The following is a 21,710-nucleotide window of genomic DNA, read 5'->3' on the forward strand; positions in this document are numbered from 1 at the left end:
AAACCCCTAAACTGACAACACTGTCTTGAGTAAAGCTCTTAAACATCGCTGCAATGCTATTTTTCGTTCGTTCTCTATCCTTCTTAACGGTGGTGATGCATGTCCACAATTTTGAACCCACTACCTTAACATTATGCGGGAAATTGAAGAAAATGACACTTCTTGTCCGGATTTACCCCACAGGTAGTGAAAACCTTTGATGTTCAATTGTAAGAAAACGACGAGCCACACGAACACTCCCGAAACGCCAAAGTAAAGTCCAAAGACCATATAATATGATGAAATTTTATTCAAAGGACTGAACTTGACAGTAAGGTACGATAAGTACATGGAAATACGAGGTAAAGATCCAGCTTATACCTAGTTTTGATGGTACTCAAATTTCGTGCAGCGACCACAGCCGAACGGTTTGACCTCCTACCTTGGCGATTTGGAATTATCATTTTTAACTGATAATCTTCCGCTGTTAGGCGGGCTTTTGAGTAATCTTTACTCAAGCCCAGTGAAAATCAAAGTGTCCGGAATCACCCCGTGTCCGGAATTACTCCACTCTCCCTTACACTGTAAAATTTATGTTCGGAATAAACGACGGATCCTTCGGCAAAAAGATTGCCAACTGTTCCTTTGTTAATTTACGAAGTTCTTCGTATATTAACAAAAACCTTCGTAAATTTTTTGAAGGACCTCTGTCGATTTTACAATCACAATGACAATTTACGAAGCACTCGTAAATCTACAAAGATTCTTCGTAAATTTACAGGGAACCTTCGTTAATAAACAAAGAACCTTCGTAATTATAGGTCTGGAATTAACGACGGATCCTTCGGCAAAAAAATTGCCAATATATCCTTCGTTGATTTACGAAGGTCCGTCGTAGATTTACGAGGAACCGTCGTGAATTTACGAAGCCCTCCGTAAATTTCCAAGGGATTTTGTAAATTGACGATTTTCCGTCGTAAATTTACTATGAACCATCGGATATTACCGACGAACTTCCGTTGATTTACAAAAAGTCCTGTAGGAAAGAAACATTTACAGTGCACTTTGGGGCATTCCTAAATACCTTCGGAAATTATTCCGTCGTAAATTCACAACATCAAACTTATCAAAAATCGAAATTTCACAGGGTAACTTGGGACAGTCTTTTCCTCATGTTTCCAGCAGTCCTAGCGTCCTATGAGTTGTCTGACCCGGTCCCTGGTATGTTACGCTGATGATGGAAAGAGATGCCTTGCTCTGCAGTTTTGTCTTCTGGTTTTGAACATTTCAGAAAATGCCTGGAAAATACCAGAAGAAAAGAAAGTTCCTCGCAGAGTCCTAGATACAGTCTTATATCGGTCCCACAAGAGTTCCTAGGCCTGAATTCTTGGTCATTATGTTGTGACTAAAATTTATTACATCCATTAACATCTATAGATGCGTGGGAATGTAGGTTATTACCTACTGTCCCAAGTTACCCCCGGTCATGGGGTAATTTGGGACACTCTTTCGAGCCAGCTTGTAAACGACATAATCGAGGCACTCTGCATACTGAAGTGTGTACATAGTACACTCTTATTAGAGCATGCTTACAAGTACACTCTTATTAATAGCTTGCTAGGCACACGCCAAAATAGAGTGTGCCTGGCAAGCACACGCTAAATAAGTGTGTACCTTGCAAGTACACGCTAAAGCACACTCGATTACTCCTATCTTAAAGCATGGGCCAGTTCAAGTGTACTTGCCAGGTTCACTCTTATTTGACGTGTACATGCAATGTACACTCTATTTTAGCGTGTGCCTAGCAAGTATGCTGTAAATAAGGGTGCACTTATGAGCATGCTCTAATAAGAGTGTACTATGTACACACTTCAGTTTGCAGAGCAAATGAAACAGGCCAGCATGAAATCATGGGGAAAGGGTCTAACTTCGAGGGGTGAATCACTCTGCGTTCTGGTGTACACATGAGTACATGAGTACGGGTGAGTACGCCTTGCTTTTCTCATAAATTTCACATTTGTAAACATTTGAAGGTTTTATTTACCGTTTTAAACGGCACTTAGCGCCAAATCGGTCGAAAAACTAGTCAATTTCGCCCTCGTAAAACTTGTGAGTACACTGGCAAATTTGTACAGAGTACACCAGTGATTCACCTCTCGTCTAACTTTAACATAGTTAGGATCCAATGGTCTAGGTTGAAAATCTTACCTCTGGCGTTCAAAAAACGTGAAAAAGTGTCCCAAGTTACCCCCGTTGACGGCACACTTGCAGGCGTGAGACAAACGTGGCTCACACTTGTAAACGTGATACCAAATGTCCCAGTCCTACAAGTGTGAGACTGTCTCACACTTGGATTGGCAGTGTAAACTGTATTTTGATGAGAGGGTGTTGACCAAGAATTTACGCTCTCGTTCCAAAAAGATGTAAGAGCTTCTGGAGAAAGGGTCGTGCAGTGAAATTTTGTAGGTCAGGACGGCTTTTGTTGCATTTCCCATGACTCCCTTACAACTGAAATCAAAACAAATTTGTTTATTTTGAAAATGTTGTAAACATTTTGTTTTTTCTTTGGTATTTACATTCTAAAATTTTGGGCGAGGAATTCTTTATCACCCAAATTTGGGTGAGGAATATTTCCTCACCCAGCCATGTAAGGGAAGGTGGGGTACCATGTGACACGGCCACCATGTGACTTTGGCTTTTTTTCCCAAACGGCTTGTTATCCAACAGCGGTAAGAAGACTCAAAGGAAGGTATCATGAAGGAGAATCGACGTGCAGTAGGTCGTGACTCTCCTTCGAAAAGGACGGGAATGGTAGCGATCAGAATTGGAAATAGTCTTAAAATAGCTCATTAGAAACTTTTTCTATTTCCCGCCGCGTCCGCTTTTTACCTTTAAAATACATTTTGAGGACATATGCTCCGCAAGATGTTCTTCTTTGATGTTTTAAGCGCAAAATAAGCTTTGGCACGATTCTCTACGGCATAAACTTTGAGCGTTATTGCTGTTTCCCGTAAAACTGTTGATCTGGGCACTATGTGACACTACTGTCATTCGCTATGGGATTCCACGATTCACTCAGTTGAATGTGTTCAGCCCATGACATTTGTACACTAATAACTAAAACCTTCATTGCTCGGGAACCAAAGATGATAAATTGATAAACTCAACGGAAATAACAAGCTAGGGCCCGCCCTTCCGTCGAACCGAGTTGCCAGCTCCGCTTCGCTGCGCCGGCAACTCGGTTCGACAGGGGGCCGGCCCAGCTTGGCCTGCCGGTGGCCTTTTCTCGGGCCTTCGGCCCTCGCATCAGACCCAACTTGGCAATCGAAGGCCCGGGCCTTCGGTCCGCTCGCATCACACACACCGTGAGCGGGTAAAGCAAAGTTATCGATGTGCCATCGTGACTTAGGCCCGCCCTTCTATTCACAATATGCAATAGTCCTTACACTTTTTACTCCAACTGTCCTAAGAATATGCCCATTTCATTTGTCTCTTCGCCCTTATTCCGAAAATACCCATATTTGCCATGCTACTGCAACTCCTTGCAATAGAGGCACAGCAGGAGCGCAAAACGAGTTCGTCGCACTTTTCCCCATAACTCATGAAGGCGGGCTCCTGGACCCCCCTTCCGACCCCTCGTTTAAGAGGTCTTGCCAAGACCTATCGAAAACTTAGGTAAAAATTTTCAGTCGGTCGACCCCCTTTTTTCAAGATCCTGATGTGACTAATAGACGAAGTCGGGCTCCTGGACCCCCTTTCCGACCCCTCGTTGAAAAGGTCTTGCTGAGACCAATCGAAATCTGCAATAATTTTTTTTAGTCGGTCGACCCCCTTTTTTGAAGATCCTGATCTGGCCAACTTGTAAAAGCGGCCGATGGGGTCGGGACCAGGTCCATTCATCTTGTCTCGTCGCCCCGATTCCAAAAATACCCCTATGTGCCCTGCTAGCACCAATAATGGCGGAAATCCCCCTCCCGCTCATGTAAACCATGATGCACCTGCAGCAGCCCTTGTGCGACCCGGACGGGATTTGCACCACCGGATTATTTGTTTGGACGGTACTCCTGAAGTACCCTCCAAATCTGGTTACTCTAGCTCAACTCCTTCCTTGTACACAGACACCAACAACAACAACAACAACAACACACAGACACAAAGGCAAATGCATAGCCCCCCCCCCTATTTTTTGAATAGAAGGGCGGGCCAAAAAGCTGGAAGACTCCTTCATTCATTCTTTGCGTATAGATACGCTGAATAGGATTTAAGGGGGCTCATACATGTTAAAAGCACTTTGTAAAAATTTTCTTTTGATGTAGACGGATCAAGATTTTACAATTTCTGTGTTAAAACCCTTTTAGATAATTGAGTAAGCTTCATTTTGGCTTAAAGGAAAGTGACTTTGGACATTTTTTGGAGATTTAGTCGAAACGTTTAAAATTTTGGTTCTCGTAAGATTTTGTTCGCATACTTGCTCAGATCTGTGGGGAAAAAATCAGGGAGACTCATCCCTAGTAGTGTCATAGAATTGACTACAATGGGCTTTATATCTACAATAGTTTTCAAGAAAAAAAATAAAAACAATTTTTTTAACAATTTTTTGAACAAATTTTTTAACAAAAAATTGTTTTTATTTTTTTTCTTGAAAACTATTGCAGATATAAAGCCCATTGTAGTCAATTCTATGACACTACTAGGGATGAGTCTCCCTGATTTTTTCCCCACAGATCTGAGCAAGTATGCGAACAAAATCTTACGAGAACCAAAATTTTAAACGTTTCGACTAAATCTCCAAAAAATGTCCAAAGTCACTTTCCTTTAAGCCAAAATGAAGCTTACTCAATTATCTAAAAGGGTTTTAACACAGAAATTGTAAAATCTTAATCCATCTACATCAAAAAAATTTTTTTTACAAAGTGTGTTTAACATGTATGAGCCCCCTTAAACCCTGACAAAAGGCCACTGTCACATGGTGCACGAAGGCTGTCACATAGTGTACTACGTGGGGTACGAAGTGACACTTTGACTTGGCCCATTCAACTCGGGATAACTCAGCAACCAAAGCAGATAAATTAGAAATCTCAACAGAAATTTTAAGGTGAAGAATCATTTTGTTCACATGACTGCTTATGTATGTAATATGATTGGTAGTATTGGGTTGACGGGCACTTAACAAAAACCGTCACATGGTACCCCACCTTCCCTTAGGTAGCTGATGCACCATTCCTCACCCAATTTTGGGCGAGGAAGTCTTCCTCGCCCAAAATTGGGCAAAGAAAGAATCCTCGCCCACATTTGGGTGATAAAGTATGTATACTTCGCCCAACATTGGGTATCGATCATGACTTTTTCATTCTCAGTGTACCGTTGGTCTCTTAGAGGTATACTTAAAAAAAACATCGCTTTCTAAAAGGGGGAAACCCCCTAAAGCACGGTACAGAGACGTAAAAAATGTAACCTGGTTTTCCCAGGAACTCCCTGGAAATCGCATACACTCTTTCCTGGGAGGGGTCATTTTGTGACACCTTCGTGGTGTACCACCGTTTGCCACCCTACCTGCTCTGCAAACTCAACAGTGTGCTCAGCACACTCTATTCACCGTGTACTCACAAGTACACTCCTACAAGAGTGTTCTCAGATGAGTACACTCTGACGAGAGTGTGCTTAGATGAGTGCACTCCAACGACAGTGTGCCTAGATGAGTACACGCTAACGAGAGTGTGCTCAGCTCCATTTAATACACTGGCGGAAAAAATTAAGGGGACACTTTTTTAAAGTGACCTCAAATCTCGAGTTTCAGAGCTAGAAGGCTGCAACTTTGACACAAGTTGCCTTTAAGTGTCCTGAAAACGCGTGCAAAGTTGCACTGACGAGGTTGGACCGGGAGGGGGTGGTTTACCCCCCAGCAAATTTGAAGTGCAAAAAATGCAACTTTAGAAGCGGCCAGCCTGGCTCTCGGGGTTCAAAAGAATCGGAAAACGGTACAGAGCGATTGCCCTTGACGTCCTCTACAAAATGCGACCCCCGGGAGACCTCTAGGACAAACCCACCCCCTACAACCCCCACCCCCTTCAAAATCCACAATTCTTGAGGTACAGCCCTGAGATCGGGCTGGCGTCATCCTCTTGGTCACCCTGATCAAGAGGATACCGCGTCTGAGCCTGTGCACCCCGTACACTGAAAATCTACCGGCGTGACTTCGTGCCGCTGCAGGGGCGTGAAGAAAGTGTCAGGCCATTAAACGGCATGACACAAAAGTCACGCCAAAAATCGGCGTGACTCCAAAATTCACGCCAATTTTTGGCGTGAATTTCTTGTCATGCCGCTTTTTGGCGTGACTTGCCTCAGAAAACGCGTTGTCAATCACGCCAAATGAGGGCGTGACTCACATGTCACGCCGTTTTTCGGCGTGAATTTCGTGTCACGCCAATTTTTGGCGTGACACGAAATTCACGCCATAATTTGGCCATGTGTCCGACCATTACGTTTTCAGTGTAATCACCCTCGGAGAGGCCGGAACACTTCACCCCCTTTCAACCCCCTGCGATTTGAGGAATTTCTGTTTTTCGGATGGGGATGAAACTCAACAGGGTGTTGGTAGACGTGACCCTGAACAGCTTCGAAAAGGTCCCATGTCGATAGCTGCGCCCTTGGAACCACGCAAAGACACCCCCAAGTTAGGGGTGCACAACCCCCAAGCGGAGGGGTTGAAAACAGCCGCGCCGCTGGGTGGGCCTTCCAGACAGCCAAAGCCATCGGGTACATGCTTTTTAACCCTTGAATTAAGGTCTCTTCACGATTTTTAGCCTAAAAACTGTGTTTCGACGAAAAAACAACCCCTGTGTTTGCGCCCTTGTAGGGGGTGAATCAGTAGGGCTACGGCCATGCCGACCGCGGCATTGGATGCGCCAAGGCCTCCTTATCAGACACCTAAAAATTCAGAATTTTCCTATCACGCGTTTGCAGACAGTTAGCGCAAGTTTCGAACTCCTGCTCACGGTCCTGCCGGGAAACGCTCTCAAAAGGTAGGCAACCCATCGGGCTTCGATGTCAGTGATTCTTTTACTGCATGATTCAGCGGGCCGGATTCAATTTGCTGGGTTAGAGATTGATCAAAATCACAAGCTGAACCAATCTGATCAGCTGAATCATGAAAAAAGCGGAAAAACTGACATCGAAGCCCGATGGGTTGCCTACCTTTTGAGAGCGTTTCCCGGTATGCATTTAGTAGTCCCAATATATCAAAGAAGTCGGTCTAAAGTGCACGATGAAAAATTTTGAAGTAACTGCGGTGATTGCTTGGCCCACAATCAGGGGTGCCAAAATCACCTTTTTGAACGTCATTTTAGGTGACTTTCTAAACGCAACCCTGCAGAGTAGAGGGAGGCAGTTGCAAACTTGTCAGCACCACATCGAACAGTCAAAGGAACAGTCTCAGCAAGCACTGAAAACGTAATGGTCGGACACATGGCCAAATTATGGCGTGACAAAAAGTCACGTCAAAAATTGGCGTGACACGAAATTCACGCCGAAAAACGGCGTGACATGTGAGTCACGCCCTCATTTGGCGTGATTGACAACGCGTTTTCTGAGGCAAGTCACGCCAAAAAGCGGCATGACAAGAAATTCACGCCAAAAATTGGCGTGAATTTTGGAGTCACGCCGATTTTTGGCGTGACTTTTGTGTCATGCCGTTTAATGGCCTGACACTTTCTTCACGCCCCTGCAGCGGCACGAAGTCACGCCGGTAGATTTTCAGTGAGGGAAGACAGGAATTTAGAATCTGGCCACCTGGTCTTTAGATAAAGACCTTTTTTTTTTGTTTTTGGCCTTTTTGGGGACACTGAAAATGTATCGGCGTGACTTCGTGCCGCTGCAGGGGCGTGAATTAAGTGTCACGCCCAAAAACGGCATAACAGAAAAGTCACGCCAAAAATCGGCGTGACTCAAAAATTCGCGCCAATTTTTGGTGTGAATTTCTTGTCATGCCGCTTTTTGGCATGACTTACTTGTCTCTTAAAACGCGTTGTCATTCACGCCCAATAAGGGCGTGACTCACCTGTGACACCGTTTATCGGCGTAAATTTCGTGTCACGCCAATGTTTGGCGTGACTTTTTGTCATGCCATTATTTAGCTGTGTCCGACCAACGTTTTCAGTGGAAAGATTTCGGATTTCCCATAGATTTTTAGGGCTTTAGGGGACACAGGATTTCTCGAGTGGTTGAGTCTTCACCCCTTCTCAACTTCCGCGTCAGCTCTTCTCCGAAGCACATGACTTTTGCTGTTTTGCAGGTCGGGTTGGAGCGACGGCCCTCCTTATACACGCGGAGCCTCAAACCGCGTCGCAACAAGACATTTACGCAGCCGATGCTTTCAACCAGCTACATTGCGGACAGGTGAGTCAATTTCAGTCGTTCCTGCCCCGGGCGCTGAGTATCGCTCGGCTCGGCCGGTTGCTTTTACAGTGAATGTATTTTGTCCTCATACACCGTAACATAAAATAAAACAATTTTGGGCTAGTGAAATCTTCCCTATGCATTTGCGCGTGAAATAGCGGAACAGCGTGCGTAACTTAAGTTAATTAATCTCAGTTTGTCGCACGCATGTGCCAAATTATTTGAGACCGCGAACAAAATTCTAAAAGAGGAATCTTGAGTGTTAAGCACATACACGGCTAAGATAATTTTACCCACGTACTGCAAGATACCATTGTAGACAGCAACGAAGTGATACAGTATTCTCGGAAATACCGTTCTCGGCGGGATACGAATTTATTCGATGGAAATGTTGAAAGTGGAGTCCAACTCTCTAAGTCATACTTGGAATTTCAGGTGCTTCACCCCGTTGTGTACGGAGACTACCCCGACCTCGTCAAGAAACTAACGCCTAGCGATCAGTTCATCCCCTTCACCCCAGAAGAGAAAGCAGAACTTGAGGGTAGGTTTCCTCGAACAAAAATGAGTTTTTTGATCTGCGCTGGTTCAAAACACAAGAGCATTTCTTGCACCGTCTCGTCGACCCCCAAAAGCCACTGTACTTTGCCAAGCTGCAAGGAGGCCGTCTTAACTCTCACACAAAACCCGTCAAGATGCCCTACGTTACATTCCGAGCGCTGCGGCTTGGCAAGTTTGGTTGGTCTCCTTGGGTCCTGGCGAGTAGAGTTTTTGAAAACCGTGACACGTGCTTCGCGTTGGCCAGCTATGAGCTGATTTATTTAATTCATGCATCGCCTTCCCATGACCCCTTTCGATTTTGACCGATTTTTTTTCTAAAATGCACTTATGTTGCATTGTAAAATAACATTCTAAAACATCCTAAAATATTAGGTCGCTATAAAATGTATTGGCCGCAAAAACAAATGTGTTCTGAATTTCCCACTTTTTTTCCTCAATTCGGAAGTTCCTTAACTAGTCCAAAGTTTTAAGTGCTAAGAGGCTTAAAATTGGCAATCTCGTGTAGAATTTACCAAGGCACAAGAATATGACCACAGATTTGACCTCGGACCAATATCTTGAGAGATATTTACTCAAAAGAAGCAAACTTTGCCTAAAACTCAAATCTTGGGGCAATGGTCAAAAATATTTTTTCCTCCACGATCCGTTGACGCAACCTTGTAGAAAAAGAGCCAATAAAGCCAATGAGCACTCGCCCACGTTCCTACAGCTCAAACTGTTCAGAAGCTGTAAGGCGTCAAATTTGGAGCTATTTTGAGGGGCCTTACTAGGGGTACGCGCCGTCTGGCGTGTGGCTGAGCGACGCGAATTATTCTCTGCACTTCGGACTTTGCTTAAGTAGGATCTAGGACAACTCGCCCCAAGTAACTCGTCCCCGGTCTATCCCGACCCACTCCCTTCCCGGTCCCGCCCCTTTGGTCCCCAGGCTAAGGCGCAGGATCACCTAAAACTGAAGTTAACGGATTGGGCTCAAATTTTGAACACGTGTTCGAAACACACTTCTGATGCACTACACAAATTTTTTTCGCGCTGGTTCAAATTTGAACAGAGATATTGAGCGTTGAACTGCTTAATTTTCGTGCAGCTCACCCACCAATAGTACGAAACGTAGACCAAAACTAAAAACATATTCCGGCAGTAAAAATGAGCGCCTATCCGTTGTGGCACCTCCGAAGTTCGGGGCGAAGCTCTATGTAGTCCAAAAAGTTGGTCAAAGTTGGGCCAAAATTTGGTCAAAGTTCAACTCCAGATTTGACAGACATGCCCCTGAAATTTCGTTCCCAGAGGTACCATAACGTGTGCGCACGTCTTTCCCCTACACAAATCTACCTTCAGATTTTTTGTGGTATCGATACTTTCTGAGGGTGAGCTGCACAAAAAAAGCACTGTTTTTCCCTGCTTATACTCGTTTTGAATTTGGCGGTCGACTCGTGGCGCTCTGAGAGGTGGCGCGGCGGAGGTTTTCGGAACTGCACGGAGGTTGGCCGGTGTGGCGTGACAAGTTTGTGATGGACACCTGGCTGCATTCCGATCTATTGTCTCCTCCGCGTGTGCCCCCTCCCCTCCCCCCGCTGCAGTCGCCAGGATTCGGAGGCGAGGACCGGCAGCGCGCCCGGCCACTGGGGCAGCCCCAGACGGCCCACTTCTCGGTTGGGGGAAGGGAGGCGAGCATGCAATTTTCCTCTATTTGGGTAAAGTTTTATACTGCCGAAACCGCAAGGAAACAAGGAACACAGCTAAAACATGTTCGAATTCGAAAATTTGAAATTTGAAGAAAGTTCGTTGCTGCACGCCCGCAGAGAGACACCTGTCAAGCCGTCTTTGTGCACTTTGACGAGGGTGACGGAGATCGCCTCGGCTGCCCCGGCGTCTACACTGCCAAAACGGGCTGCGTTGACAATAAGAAAATGCACATGGAGGATGGGACTTTGTCACCAGGATTTGGTCCTCATTTTTTTTTGCAAGTAGCTGACAATGGTGCTATCTCTCGGGAAAGTGCCACACTTTTAGCAAAGGAGATGAGAGGGGAGTATTGACCAAAGCAGCCCCGGCTATACTCCGCGCGGGGGCCGGACCCGCGCGGCCAATGATCTCCGGGGTATCCGCCTTAAGTCGCCCCCAATTCTCTCATACTGAAATAGGGTGTAACTTTTCAAAATTGTCCAAAATGACTTTTCTATACCTTAACAGATTCGTCTCGACAAGACAAAACTTATGTGCTCACGTGTCATAAGCTTGGACGCAGACTCAGTTCGAGAATTCAAGAAAAACGGCCAAAATGATACATCTTTTCGTATCCAGAAACAAAACTTACGGTGGGCTGACCAAATCCTTTTAGGATTTTCTTTCGATACGTGAGAGGATCATGTGAGGAAAGTCACATCGAAATCGAAGATAAGCTATTTTGAAAACACCCATTTTTCGAAAAAAAAATTAAGTTAAATGGAGAGAGTGACATCAAAACTTCACCCAATCGTCTCGAAACTACTTCCATCGCGTTTCCCAGCTCTTTTTACGCAAAGAAGCACTGCCGAAAAATATATAAAAACTTTCAGTAAGTACGGTGAAAAATAAGGAAAATATGATTCTGACCATAGTGAAAACTTTGCTATGTCACAACAGCCAAACGGGGTGAGATATCGCAAAATCCTTTGACATGGGGTCTTTTCATAACGACCCCTACCCCTAAAAAAGTTTCATCCAAATCGAAGAGATGGATTTTCAATAGTTCGTTGGTTTGGCATGGAATCGCCCAGTAGTCATGCCGGTTGGGCATTTGGCGGGAAATTAAAAAATGAGCATTGGGACCGAGTTGGCACAACTGCTGGGGCGAGTCTCTAATGAAACTGGGGGCGGCTTAGACCGGGTGCGAGATAGACCGGGAACGAGTTAACCGGGGCGAGTTGTCCGTCACCCCTTAAGTAGACGAAATTTGCAACTTATGGGCTAATATCGAGTGAAATGTAGGTCTGGGGTATAAATGGAAGTTATTTTCGTTATCGGCACACAAAAAATAAACTGTTGGGATCAACGTCAAACTGAATTCAAAAAATTTGATCCAAAATTGGTCAAAATGTAGTAATGCGTGGGTCTGGAAAAAATTGAAAGTCATTTTTGAGTTCAGCACACCAAACACTGCAGGAAACAATAAAAACTCGACTTGAAGATTTTGGTCCAAAATGACCTAATATGCGATGAAAATATAAGTCTGGAGTGGAAATGGAAGTGATTTTCGTTATATCAGGACACTAAAAACTACTGCGATGAACATCAAACTGTATTCAAAAATGTTGGTCCAAATTTGGTCAAAATTCGGTGACACACCCAATGAGCCTTCAAAATCTCTGCCCGATCGGCCGAGCCGTTCAGGAGTAGTTCACACACACACTCACACACACAAAGGAAAAGTTTTTTTTTAACCCCACTGTAGTAACAGGCCTCGTTATCTATCGCTCAGCCAACACGAGGGGAAAAAACTACCTTTCCTTATTCTTTCATGTGCTTTTTCGGCCCTTATACCTTTGCACAGATAAAATTGTCCAGATAACCCAACACGCGCTCCATTTCTTGCAGGCTCCACTGACTTCATAGCGCTGAACATATACGACGGTGTGAAGACAGAGTATTCCAGTACAGGCTATGCATCACGAGACAACGTTCCACCGGTCTATGATCAGCTTCTCGAAAATCTTCCTTTCGTGAAATTTGACAAGGATGGAACTGCGCTCATGGTGTTTGACAAGGTAAAAAAAAATCAACAAAAAGTTGTCAGGATGAAGGATAATCAAAAGGACAATCGGCGTGTTTATTTATTTTCACCAATAACCCCCGAAGACGCTGCCCAGTTTTTACAACATGATGTTCTGAATTATTCGTTCAGATTTCACCCGAGATCATGACGCGATCGCTTTTGTGGACGTGGAGTCAGTACGGGCTGCCCATCGTCATCACGGAGAACGGGTACAGCGGCGCGGGACTGCAGGACCACGACAGGGCGGCTTACTTCAGCGTAAGGACAAGCCGACCTAAGACGTACTATAGTATAAAAAGAAATGCTTTCGTATTACGAGGAACTTCGCTTAATTAACCATTTCTTATGAGATTTTACTGAGCCTTCGTTTTCTTCGTGTACACAGAGATGCTTTGCCGTCTTTTTTTCCACGCAGATGACGTGCCGAAACCTTAAAGGGTGCTTTGTACTAATATTGAAACATAAGAACTGCGAAAGCAAAGACACTGCAATACAACTTGTTAGGTTTTTTTTTTTTTTTGGCTTTTCTAATGTTTTTTTTTGTCCGAGACAGCCCGTTCTTTGAGCAAACACTTTGCCACTTGCTACTTGGAGTACAGCAATCCCCACGTTAAATACTACCGTAAACCGGGGTAACTTGAGACAGCAAGGGTAACTTGAGACACTTCTGCTTTTCCACATTTTTGGAGCTGCCACTTGGCTCGGCACATTCCGAGGTCAAAACTGCCCTAGCACTTTTTTTCACACTTGTTTGGAAAGACGATTAAGCCTTTGATTGGCGGGTTAGGACCAAAGCTGGTCAGTTTTATAACGGTTTTTCAATTTTGGTAAATTTAACAGTTTTAGAGAAGTGTTACAAGTCTCCCTAGGTACTCGAAACACGTCTTCCTGAGACCCAATTGGCCGTAGTATCTTTCAACCCTATTATTTCAACATTCTAAATGCAGCATTGGTTTTGACGGAAACCCATCATTCATCGGGTAATACTGACTTTTATAGAAAATGGTAACTGTGCGGGGTAACTTGAGACACCAAATTTCATCGTATTTGACGGAAGCTGCGTGGCGTTACTTGACACTGGCACCTCCTTGTGCTACAGGGTGGTTTAAAGTAACGGACCTCTCCGTTCTAAGATCAAAACTAAGCCGCATTTGATCGGGAATCACTTTTTTTAGACAGTGTAGAGGGTCCCAAGTGGATATGCAGCTTAAAGTTGGAGTGTTTTCTCAACTACTCACGGACCAGATGAGACATAATAAACCTTGAAGTCTCAAAAGATGGCGAATTTAATTACCTTTCCAACGAGCTAAATGTCATTGAAATCGGACAACTTATAGCCCAAGAACCGTCGATTTTTCGAAGAAAAACAACTGTAAAAATATGGTTAAAGGATTTTGAGTAAATTTTAAAAATTGCCTAAGACGATGTATCTTTGCAGGAATGAACTTGTGTACGTAAAAATAAAGAAAAATGTCTTAACAGGTGTCAGGGTTGGATGTGAAATGAGAGAATCGCTGTACTTAGTTGACAGGGTTGTATGTGAAATGGGAGAATCGTTGCCCTTCCGAAGTGCCGTTATCCCTCAAATTACCAAATGTAACTTTGATGAAAAATTCTTAATATAAGGATCAAAATTCTTCTAATATATTCCACAAGTACTAATTTTCATTGAAAATAAGTTAAATGTCCCAGAAAATCAGTATGGACTGGCAAAAACCCCACTTCCGTGAAAAAGGAAAGTAAAAACTAGGTGTGTCTCAAGTTACCCCATGACGGGGTAACTTAAGACAACTTTAGAGGCCCATTACAGTTTTACATTTTAGATTTTAGGTGACCCATTAGGTGACACATTACATTTTAGGTGACCCCCAAATACTTCATGGGGTCCAAACCGAATGTTATCATGTGAAATTAAACATAGTTGGGATTCGGGTTGGTGAGAGAAGTGTTGTGGACACACGGTCCAAAAAACGTGAAATATTGTCTCAAGTTACCCCGGTTTACGGTATCTTTTGAAATACAGCACTTCCACAGTAAAAAAACTGCTGTGCTTTCATAGTGGTTTTCCGAAAGATTCCAGTTCTTTTGGTCCACACAAATCTACTCTTGTCCGACATAATCGCTCGAAACCTTTCGAACGTGTTTAATTTTTTTTCGCACGATGAGTACTTCCTTGGGGTAACTTTTATACACGCTGTATGTTTATTTTGTACGTGGTGATGGGTTTAAGCCTGCACAGTAAAACGGTCCCTGGTTGACCCAGGACGCCCGTGGTAACGACATAGCACTCAAAAACCAAAAGTGGTCTAGACCGCGCCACTGGTGGTGTGGTCAAACGGTTGCCATTTTGACCACATCAGTTGGTGTGGTCTAGACCACGTTTGGCCACGTTTGGTGTGGTCTAGATCACGTTTGCACTGGTAGCCAAGGAATGTGACGTCACGTTCGTTTTCACGTGAAAACAGAGATGTTAGTTTGAGCATGACAAACGGTGAAAATTTACAGTCAAACGAATGTGACATACCTCACCGCTTTGTCACATTACTTCGGGTGTGACACGCAATCAACTGTCGAACTGTCACATCAAAACGAATGTGACACATGGTACTCAAGTACACATGTCGTGTCACATCCAAACGAATGTGACATCCATGTACTGTCACGTTCGTTTGAATGTGACATGCCCACTTTGTCACGTTCGTTTAAATGTGACATAGTGGGCATGTCACATTCGTTTTGGATGTGACACTACATTACATGTGTACTTGGGTACCATGTGTCACATTCGTTTAATGTGACAGTTCGACAGCTGATTGCGTGTCACACCCGAAGTAATGTGACAAAGCGGTGCGGTATGTCACGTTCGTTTGACTGTAAATTTTCACCGTTTGTCACGCTCAAACTAACATCGCCGTTTTCACGTGAAAACAAACGTGACGTCACATTCCTTGGCTACCAGTGTGGTGTTTTCTTTTCACGCAATAACCACACGAAACTCACTAACGTGGTCTAGACACACACGATGCTGTCAAATTAGCACCAAGTGTGCTCAAATTTGCACAAGTGTACATAGCATGCTATCAGTTAAGCGCATGTTCCCGCCTAGGAGCAACTCCGAAGATTCGAGTACGTAAAATAGGCTCAATACGTTTTACGTATTGCATACGGTAAAATGGTAAGTTTTCTGACTTAAGGTATCGACCTAGGGTCGTTGTACCGTGCGGTAAAATCGGATTCCTTGCCAAAATTACGCTTAGAGAACTTTGACGCACTCATCTATCTCATTAATTACCCGATCTGTGACAAGTCTTCACATTTACCGCAATTCTACTTAAAGTAAATGCCTTACGTGATTGCAAAACTTTAGAAAGCTGCAATTTCCAAACTACTTGAGCTACAGCGGTGAAATTTCACACCAACCCTGACATCACTTGGGACAATATTTAGACTGAATATGGGGCGGAGACGGTCACGCGAAAGGTGGCTTATCTGATCTAAAACTACCCAGAAATGACGGTTTTTCAATTTTTGCAGCGCCACTGCTTTTCACGTGGCGTACACAAACTTTTTATCTCGTAGTATGATAGATTGGTCCTTTATCTATAAAATCCACTCATCGGATTGGCGAAAATCGATGCCGAACACCAAAACCCCAAGAAAAGTAAAAACCACTACAAAACCTGAAAAACAGTCATAACATCTGTTTGGGTTGTCCTATCAACAAACGGGCACCGGATTCGTGTTCCTCGCGTGATTTTACATAAGATACCACATTTTGAGCTCAATCGAGTGCATAGAGGCCTCAGAAAGGTGATTTTTCAATTTTGGCCATATTATGTGAAAAGATGTCAGAGAAAACGAAAATTGCCCATAGAATCTGAACGGTGCATATTTCGGCCCAAAAAATTTGTGGCCTTTCTTAGACCCACAAGGACTACCTTTGACCAAAAAATGGAGGAAATCGGCATCGGTCGTGTTCCACGATCGGACTTCTTTAAAAAAATGCCTCTCACTAAACGTGGTCTAGACCACACCAACCGATGCTGGGTACGTCTAGTTTAGGGGGGTGCTCGGCGTGTTGGGCGTGCTAGGCTCTGCTCGGCGTGCTGAGGCGCAGTTGAAACGTTGTAGGCCCTTGCTGCAAGGCGGTGCTGCGGAGCGAACGAAGATTTAAAAGTGTAGTGGCGAGTGGCAGGTTATCTTTGCGGTGTTAAGTGTGAAAATGTCGAACAACTTCAGTTTAATTAAAGCAACAGAATTGATGACAACCTAAGCACTGCAGACGACGCCACTCGCCACTACACCACTACACTTTTAAATCTTCGTTCGCTCCGCAGCACCGCCTTGCAGCAAGGGCCTACAACGTTTCAACTGCGCCTCAGCACGCCGAGCAGAGCCTAGCACGCCAAGCACGCCCAACACGCCGAGCACCCCCCTAAACTAGACGTACCCGCTGTCAAATTAGCACCAAGTGTGCTCAAATTTGCACAAGTGTGTACATAGCATGCTATCAGTTGAAGTGCATGTTCCCGCCACCTGGACCACTTGAAGGCATGTACGCGCCACGCTGGAGCATGCTTGCTCAGAACACGCCAGGCTTGGTAAACGCTATACTTGCATATACGCTGTCATGCTTAAGTTTTCTACCTTTTATATGCTCAGCAGACCAGCAGTGTACATGCGAGTATAATATGAGCCATTTGGCGTGTACTTGACAAATATATGCTCCACCGTGGCGGGCTCATGTCAAGTGTGCTCCAGGTGGGGTGTACCTGAAGCTGGAGTTTGTGTAGTTTCTCTGTGCGGACTACATTTAGTGTTATTATTATTTCAGGTCAACCTCCGCAATCTGGTCTCCACAATACGCGACTATGGCGTCAAAGTGTGGGTCTACTGTGCCTGGAGTTTAATTGATGCATTCGAGTGGAGTGCTGGCTTCAAGTAAGTACTTTCACGCACTTAAAAGATCGCAGAGAGGCCTCATCGCCACAATTCGGAAGCAAGATAAGTCGCGCCGTCAAATTTGACCTGCCAGAAATTGTCAGGCCAATTTATGACGATACAAAAAGTATTGGCCAAGAAATATCTGTCCACAAATGTATCACAGGAAAAGGGCAATATTCCTATAACGACAAATATGTATGATGTATTATTTTTTTTAACGTCAAGGACTGATGTTCACCCACTTCTGTTTCGTGTTTCAGTCGCCCGTTTGGTCTCGTTTACGTGGACTACAAGTCAGGGTCTCTAGACAGAACTCTCAAACAGTCGTCAGAATTCTTCATAAAATTGGCCAACTCCAGAAAAGTGCCCTATGTCGCACCTTCCACATCTGCTACAACAGTATCTTCTCTGATCTCAGTTTTTCTACCTATTGTACTTCTAAAGATAAGTTGGGAATAAATGTTTCCTTTACTTAAAAGGGACCGGACTGCGACTCGCAACGGTTTTTGGCGCAGACCTACGCCACTCCACCATCCACCACGCCCCAAGTCGGAAACCAGTTTTGACGGGGCCACTCTCCAATCCATTTCCCCACCAACTGAAAAGCTTGCAGGCCACACACTTAGTTCCTTACGAAGAAAGGATGTGCAGCCAACAAGATGGTGCGAAAACCGTTTGTAATACAGAGAAAATACGTCAGTTTTTTGCAACTGGCAACGAATTCGACCACACATGTTACGGAGCGAACGCAGCAGCCGAAGCAATATAGTGCATAACGAAACTTTAAATGACGGCTATCTAGGAATTAAGAGGGGGGGAGGAAGTAGTTTTGCCCCCCCCCCCCCCCAAGCCGCGATTGGAAACATTTGTTTTGCACCATAATATTTATCATAACTGGGAGTTCTTCACTAACGCGAATTATCACTTGCCCGAATTGTCACTAACCTCAATCATCACTAGGCCGAAATTTCACTAGTCCGAACATCCTATAAGACAGTTTCACTAGCCCGAATTTCTTGAAGTAGTTCCGTCCTTTTGCAATATTCCACTGTCACATAAAGGTACGAAAATTTTGTCAATTTTTTTGCCAGGATTCTCCGTAGGGCCGCACAGTGTTCTCCGTAGGGCCTGGAAGCCTGTAACGTCCTCCGGAGAACACTGTAAGGTCCTACGGAGAATACTGTACGGTCCTGCGGAGAATACCGTAAGAGCCTACGGAGAATTACCACAAGCTGTTAACAGAATTTTCCGTAGCTCTTGGCCACAGTGTCTGGTTGTGTCTCACTGGTCTGAATTGTCTCTAGGCTGAATTGTCAGCAACCCGAAGGGCACGCCAGTGGAATAAGTGTATCACTAACCCGCATCTTCATGAATCCTACACTGTAAAAAATATGTTGTGAATTTACGACGGAATATTTTCCGAAGGGTTTTTGGGAATGTCCAAAAGTGCACTGTAAATGTTTCTTTCCTACGGGAACTTTTGTAAGTCAACGTAGGTTCGTCGTTTTTACAATGTTCTTTGTAGAATTTACGAAGAAAAATCGTAAAATTTACAAAAATCTGTTTTTTACGGAAGATTCGCAAATTTACGACGGGCTTCGTTAATCTACGACGGGTCTTCGTAAATCTACGGCGGACCTTCGTATATAAACGAAGGAAGTAGTTGGCAATTTTTTTGCCGAAGGATCCGTCGTTAATTCCAGACGTATAATACGAACGAATTTGCACTGTACAACAATTAGGTCCGTAAATTTACAGAACATTCTATGGTAATTTCAGTGCCCGAATTTCTGTGAATTTACAACGTCCTTTTGCAATATTCAATTAACGAATTTTGTAATTATTTTACGCAGTATTTCGTAAGTACAGAACTTCTCGTAGGACCGCAAGTGACCCGTGGACCGGAAACTTTAAGTTCTACCTGTAGTCACTGCGAGTCTAAACTCGGAGAATTAACTGTTAAATTTTCAGCTTTGGCCACATGTCTGGTTGGTTCACTGGTATGAATTCTTGCTAAAATGAGCAACCTCGAAGGCACGCCAGTGGAATGTGTATCTTACTAACCGCATCTTGCAAGAATCCTACCCTGTAAGAATATGTTGTAATTTTCAGGAATATTTTCAAGGGTTTTTGTGACCATTGTGCCTGTAAAGTTTCTTGTCCACGGGAACTTTTGAGAATCGTAGGTTGTTCGTACCATTTCACTGAAGGCTTTGTGAATTTACGAAAAAATCGATAAATTTAAAAATTCTGTGTAATTAATTCTTAACACACGGTCTTCGAAATCTACGGGGACCTTCTATATAAACTGAAGGAAGATGTTCATTGTTACTTTCCGAGGATCTGTTAATTCCAGACGTATAATTACGAAGAATCTCTGTATATTGACGAAGGTTGTTTGTTTATAAACGAAGGTTCCCTGTAAATTTACGAAGGATCTTTGTAGATTTACGAAGGTGCTTCGTAAATTTCCATTGTGATTGTAAAATCGGCAGAGATCTTTCAAAAAATTAACGAAGGTTTTTGTAAATATACGAAGAGCTTCGTAAATTAACGAAGGAACCGTTGGCAATTTGTTTGCCGAAGGACCCGTCGTTTATTCCGGATATTAATTTTTACGGCGTGTTTTCGGGTTAGTGAGCTCGGACGAGTCAAAATTCGGGTCAAAGAAATAGACTCGTATAACTTTTAGCTTGGGAGACTGACCCCATGCTCCCCAGAAGGGCAGCGGGCATGATGACTTTGCAAAAATCCGACCGCATCTGAGGTTGCGGAGAGGCCGCGCGAGGTCGGAGTGCCTTGCTGACTTGAACCGCTAAAGGTCTGCAGAGGCCTAACTGCGTCGATGATGATGGAGTCACTAGTGTAGGCTTCATGTCAAGCGTAACTTTATGCTTGACTCAAGCATGGATTTACGCTGTAGTTTAACCAGTGTACCCCGGCGTACCCCGTGCGTTGAAAACGGGACAAGGGTCTTTAGAGAAGATTCGGGGTATGGTTTGGGTGCGGTGACGTCAGGATGGCCGTATCAAACCTTGAAGGCATTTTTGGCATTTTGGGAAAAACGATAAAAAATGGCAATTTTGTGTTTTTCTCCCATCGGTCTCCCACTGCTCGGAGAGGGTCCCGGTGGTCTTTAACTGATAAAGCATGATCAGACGTTTCCACTTCCGTCTCGGAAACATCATTTGGACATCTGGCTGTTTTTAGAAAAACCCGTAAAAGTCGAATTTTCAAATTTTCTAGGTCGATGCGCGAGGGTCGAGCTTTAAGTTACTGACCTAGCTCAGATCGCGTTCAGTTTGTATTGCCACGAAGTAACTTTGACGCGCTATTACGTTTGCGATATCGAAAAATCGTGTTTTACGGCCCACCCTAATGTACGCCAGACCGTGTCTTGTCGTAGCAGGCTTCGCGATGCTGCGCCAGTTTCGACAATCCACGCCTGGCGTATACACCTACCTTGGCCTGCGGCGCTAGCCTGCCTTCGGCTGGCTACTCTCCTAGGCAAACCGTAGAAATGAGCGTGATCCCCCAAAAAGTAGAATTTGGTGACCAAAATCTTTACTAATGGGACTTATCTTCAGGTCGGGGTCAGAATGGGTTCCGTTTCCGTCATCAGCATCCTCCCAAACGTAGGAAACGACATGAAACTTGTCAAAAAAATGAAAGTGCCAAAAAAGTTGTCTTTTTTCTGCCGTTTTTAGAGTGTTTTTTTGCTAATATGACCGAATGGATTGAGATAGAAAGCTGAATTTTTGTGTGTGGCGAGCCAAGGACATACCTAATGACCCTGCAAAATCTCAGCCAGATCGGCCGAGCCGTTCAGGAGAAGAGCGCGCGCGCGCTCACACACACACACACACTCAAACAGAAAAGGTTTTTAAACCCACTGGAGTAACGGGCTTCGCTATCGCTCAGCCAATCATTTCACCCTTCCGGCACTGTTCAACTTCCGGGCAGGCGCTTCTGCGGCACGCCTAGTTCTTCGAGTCGAAAAGTTGAAACGTCCAGGGTAAAAAATCTTCCTGGATCTTGTGGTTCCGCACTCGGAATCCGAGGATATGGCGGGAGTGGTCAAGGC

General features: G+C 44.3%; 1 protein-coding gene across 2 annotated transcripts in view; it reads left to right on the forward strand.

Moving 5' to 3' along the window:
- LOC117638916 (beta-glucosidase 22-like) overlaps positions 1 to 18,119 on the forward strand; it is a 29,849-nt gene extending 11,730 nt beyond the window's left edge. For both annotated transcript variants that reach the window (XM_034374098.1, XM_034374109.1), the window contains exons 5-10: positions 8,270 to 8,373; positions 8,809 to 8,914; positions 12,505 to 12,674; positions 12,812 to 12,940; positions 17,517 to 17,623; positions 17,887 to 18,119. In XM_034374098.1, coding sequence (XP_034229989.1) covers positions 8,270 to 8,373; positions 8,809 to 8,914; positions 12,505 to 12,674; positions 12,812 to 12,940; positions 17,517 to 17,623; positions 17,887 to 18,085 — 815 coding nt within the window. In that variant the 3' untranslated portion in view covers positions 18,086 to 18,119. The remainder of the gene's footprint in view (positions 1 to 8,269; positions 8,374 to 8,808; positions 8,915 to 12,504; positions 12,675 to 12,811; positions 12,941 to 17,516; positions 17,624 to 17,886) is intronic.
- Positions 18,120 to 21,710: the final 3,591 nt, after the last annotated feature.

Source organism: Thrips palmi, unplaced genomic scaffold (genome assembly GCF_012932325.1).
Source record: "Thrips palmi isolate BJ-2018 unplaced genomic scaffold, TpBJ-2018v1 HiC_scaffold_1, whole genome shotgun sequence".
Classification (NCBI taxonomy): domain Eukaryota; kingdom Metazoa; phylum Arthropoda; class Insecta; order Thysanoptera; family Thripidae; genus Thrips; species Thrips palmi.